The sequence below is a fragment of the Oryctolagus cuniculus genome, chromosome 5 (assembly GCF_051225735.1).
Source record: "Oryctolagus cuniculus isolate XC-2025 breed Fujian yellow rabbit chromosome 5, ASM5122573v1, whole genome shotgun sequence".
In the NCBI taxonomy this organism is placed as follows: Eukaryota; Metazoa; Chordata; class Mammalia; order Lagomorpha; family Leporidae; genus Oryctolagus; species Oryctolagus cuniculus.
In genome coordinates, this window is record NC_142871.1 from 24,365,107 (window position 1) to 24,369,126 (window position 4,020).

At 52.1% G+C, this 4,020-nt stretch overlaps 1 protein-coding gene across 1 annotated transcript; it reads left to right on the plus strand.

Moving 5' to 3' along the window:
- Positions 1-2,019: 2,019 nt before the first annotated feature.
- Positions 2,020-2,801, plus strand: SF3B5 (splicing factor 3b subunit 5). Its single transcript, XM_008263596.5, has one exon. The coding sequence runs from the start codon at positions 2,214-2,216 to the stop codon at positions 2,472-2,474; it is 261 nt and encodes an 86-aa protein (XP_008261818.1). The 5' UTR covers positions 2,020-2,213; the 3' UTR covers positions 2,475-2,801.
- Positions 2,802-4,020: the final 1,219 nt, after the last annotated feature.

Consider the following 4,020-nt stretch of genomic DNA (forward strand, 5'->3'; position numbering starts at 1 on the left):
AACACCTAGTAAAGCTTGAAGAAACTCATCCCTCTGTCTTGGGGATTTTATTCCTGGCCACATGCCTTAATGAACTCATGTAAGAAGGAATGGACAAGACTATTTGTGGAGCATCGTTTCTTTCCTTCCTTCTTTCCTTCGTTCTTTCTTTTGTTTAAAACTTATTTATTTATTCGAAAGACAGAGTTACAGAGAGGTAGAGGTAGAGGTCGAGGTAGAGAGAGAGGTCTTCCATCCGCTGGTTCACTCCACAGATGGATGCAACGGCTGGAGCTATGCCCAGCCCAATCTGAAGCCAGGAGCCAGGAGCTTCTTCCAGGTCTCCCACGCAGGTGCAGGGGCCTAAGGCTTTGAGCCATCTTCTACTGCTTTCCCAGGCCACAGCAGAGAGCTGGATCGAAGTGAAGCAACCGGGAGTCAAACTGGTGCCCATATGGTATGCCAGCATTGCCCCAGAACATCATTTCTAATGGCAAAAATATGGAAACCAGGCCGCCACCAGGATTGCTGTCATCCCATATGGGTGCCAGTTCATGTCCCAGCTGCTACACTTCTGATCCAGCTCCCTGCTATTGGCCTGGGAAAAGCAGTGTAAAACGGTGCAAATATTTGGGCCCTGTAACCATGTTCAAGAATTGGATGAAGCTCCTAGCCTTTACCGTTTGGGGAGTGAACCAGAGAATGGAAGCTCTCTCTCTGTGTCTCCCTCTCTCACTCTTTTTCAAATAAATTTTCAAGAAAAAATATGAAAACAACCCATTACTGAGAGTGGACACGTTATGGTATATTGATCCAGTGGCTAATATTGAACAGTATAAAAGAATTAAAGTTTCATATATCAATGAGGATACTGACAAGAGTAAAAGCAACTTTTACAGCATTATATATGCTACTCATAGGTTTAAACCATGCCTATCAGCTATTGTTTATGGATACACAAACTTTCAGCAATTGGAAAACAGAATGATTGACATTAAATCCAGGACAGTGTCCAAGAGATGAGGGAAGGGAACGCGGAGAACGTTTATTTGCAGAATTTATCTCTTAAAAATCAAAACAAAATCAGGACAAATACGGCAAAATGTCAAGGTTTGATACACCTAGAGGATGAAGCCAAAGATATACCTTATAAATTTTCCACACTTTAGGAATGAATTGTCAAGCTGAAAAGAGCAAAACAAAACTGCTTTTTAAAGTTCTTGCTCTCCGGGCAGCGTTCCTCTCTTTGGCTGTAGTTGTCTCTCTATCCCTCAACTGTTTTTTGGAGAACACAATCTATCAGGCTGTACGAATATCCAAAAAGGATATCCTAAGATAAGTATGGGTTTGTTTTTTCCTCAAGTATTTCTACCGCCGTGAATTTTAAACCAAAAGGTAAAACATAAAGCGAAAATCAGATGCAAAGGAGGAGCCAACCGAAGGCAGACGCGTCGCCGCGGGAACAAAGCCTTTCCCGCGGGCGCTAACGGCTCCGAAGGGGACGCGGGCGCGCGCGGCACCTGGCCGAGTGCGGGCCGGGGTCGTGGGGGTCGGCGTGGAGTCGCCGGGGGCCACCAGCCCGAGAGGCGAGACCGAAGGAGTGTGCGCCGGGGGCGCCCAAGCGACTCGGCCCCGGGGCTGTGCAGGGTCACCGAACGGGAACGGCGGCCCCGCTAGAGCGTGGGACCAGAGGTCGCGTCTGCCGACCTCAGTAAGCCACCCGATTGTGAAGGGGCTACCGTGCCGCCTCGTCAGCGCCTAATTACACCAAGGGTTTATTTTCTTGGTTGCCTGTGCCACTGGCCCACTGGCCCACTTTCTCTTAGCACCGGGCCGACAACGCATGCTCCCCGCCTCTGGGGTTCTGCCCTCCATTCAGCTCTTAAACCGCGGTCTCGGAAGAGACCACAAATCCCAGCATGCAAGACGCTACGTCAGTACAGGGCCACCCACGGACCACCAAGTGGACCATCATGCAACGCTCTCCGAGGGCGGGGGGCGGGACTCTGTTAAAGGGGCGGGACAGTTTCAGTGTCGCTAGGGCAACTCCAATACGGCTTCAAAATGTGCTTCCGCTTCCGCGTCCTCCGCCACTCCGTCGCTGTGACGCAATTTCTCTGCGACTGAGCGAGGCTGCCGGTTCCGTGTGCTGGCCTTTCTCCGGCGGGAAACCCGAGACCGGTTCCTAACCCTCGTGCGACTTCTGACTTCGGAGCGAAAGGGAAAGCGGCAAGATGACAGACCGCTACACCATCCACAGCCAGCTGGAGCACCTGCAGTCCAAGTACATCGGCACGGGCCACGCCGACACCACCAAGTGGGAGTGGCTGGTGAACCAGCACCGCGACTCCTACTGCTCCTACATGGGCCACTTCGACCTTCTCAACTACTTCGCCATCGCGGAGAATGAGAGCAAAGCGCGAGTGCGCTTCAACTTGATGGAGAAGATGCTGCAGCCTTGCGGCCCCCCCGCTGACAAGCCCGAGGAAAACTGAGACGGCGCCTCCTCCAGCGAGCCTCCCGATCGCCGGCGTTGCCCGCGCGTTCCTGTCTCCAGTGGACTGGTTCTTCCGCGACTCCTTGCTTCTCCGGCCTTCCGGGTGCAGAAGTGCTCGCCGAGGTGTCCCGCCGGTGCTGTCTTCACGTGGATCCCTCGGGACGCAGCACCAGGACCGCCGGGGCTCCCTGAGAACTGCGGGTGAAGAGGTCCGAGAGCTGGCGGGCGTTGGGGAAGACGGCACTGGAGTGAGGGGATTTGGAGGCTCGTGTTTGACTTAGTTGATTGTCGCGTTGCCTTTTTCATAAAGTTTAGAATCTGTTAAGTCTCTTGGTGTGATCTGTTTGTGTTCCAGGGGAGAAGGCTGGGGAGGACTCGGAACCAAAGGTTCTGTGCGTGTGCAAGTAGGAGAGGGTGGGTGGAGGGCACAGAACCAGCCTGCCTTGCCAGGCACTGAAATCCGCCCAGCATGCCCTTTGGGGAGCTTCAGAAAGCCCCTGGAAGGTTAAGCCTCCGCCTGCAGTGCCAGCATCCTATATGGGCAGCTGGTTGGAGGCCTGGCCCCTGCACTTCTGATCCAACTTCTTGCTAATGCTCCTGGGAAAGCAGAGAAGGGTAGCCCAAGTGCTTGGGCCACAGGCACCCATGTGGGAGACCCGAAAGAAGCTCCAGGTTTCAGTCTAACCCAGCCCTGGCCATTGCTGCCATCTGGGGAGTGAACCAGCAGATGGAAGATTCTCTTTCTCCGACTCTGTATTTCTAACTTTAAAATAAATGAAATTTTATTATTTTTTTTAATTTTTTTATTTTTGACAGGCAGAGTGGACAGTGAGAGAGAGAGACAGAGAGAAAGGTCTTCCTTTGCCGTTGGTTCACCCTCCAATGGCCGCCGCGGCCGGTGCGCTGCGGCCGGCGCACCGCACTGATCCGATGGCAGGAGCCAGGAGCCAGGTGCTTTTCCTGGTCTCCCATGGGGTGCAGGGCCCAAGCACCTGGGCCATCCTCCACTGCACTCCCTGGCCACAGCAGAGGGCTGGCTTGGAAGAGGGGCAACCGGGACAGAATCCGGCGCCCCGACCGGGACTAGAACCCAGTGTGCCGGTGCCGCTAGGCAGAGGATTAGCCTAGTGAGCCGCGGCGCCGGCAAAATAAATGAAATTTTAAAAGCCCCTAGAAAGTTCGACTTCTAATTCCATTTTTCCATCAACTTTGTGAAGCCTCCTTGTGTTCAGAACTCAGATTTACCTGAAAAAAAATTTTCAGATCCATAGTGCCTTCAGGTTTGAGGTTTTTTTTATTATTCTACCTTTTTCTTTCATTTTAAACCGCATCCCTTGGGAATTTCTGACTGTTCTTCAGAAATGACAAGCTGGCAAGCAAGTTGTTCTTTCGTCACCTAACGTATTTGTTGGGTTTTATGTGATAGGCTTTTTGCTATACTTTGGGGGCTTACATTATGCTGGTAAACAACGCCAAAGTGTTGGCATAATCAGCAAGTGTTAGAAGATGCTAGGGCCTGAGAGCAGAGAGGCTTGCAGTTTTTT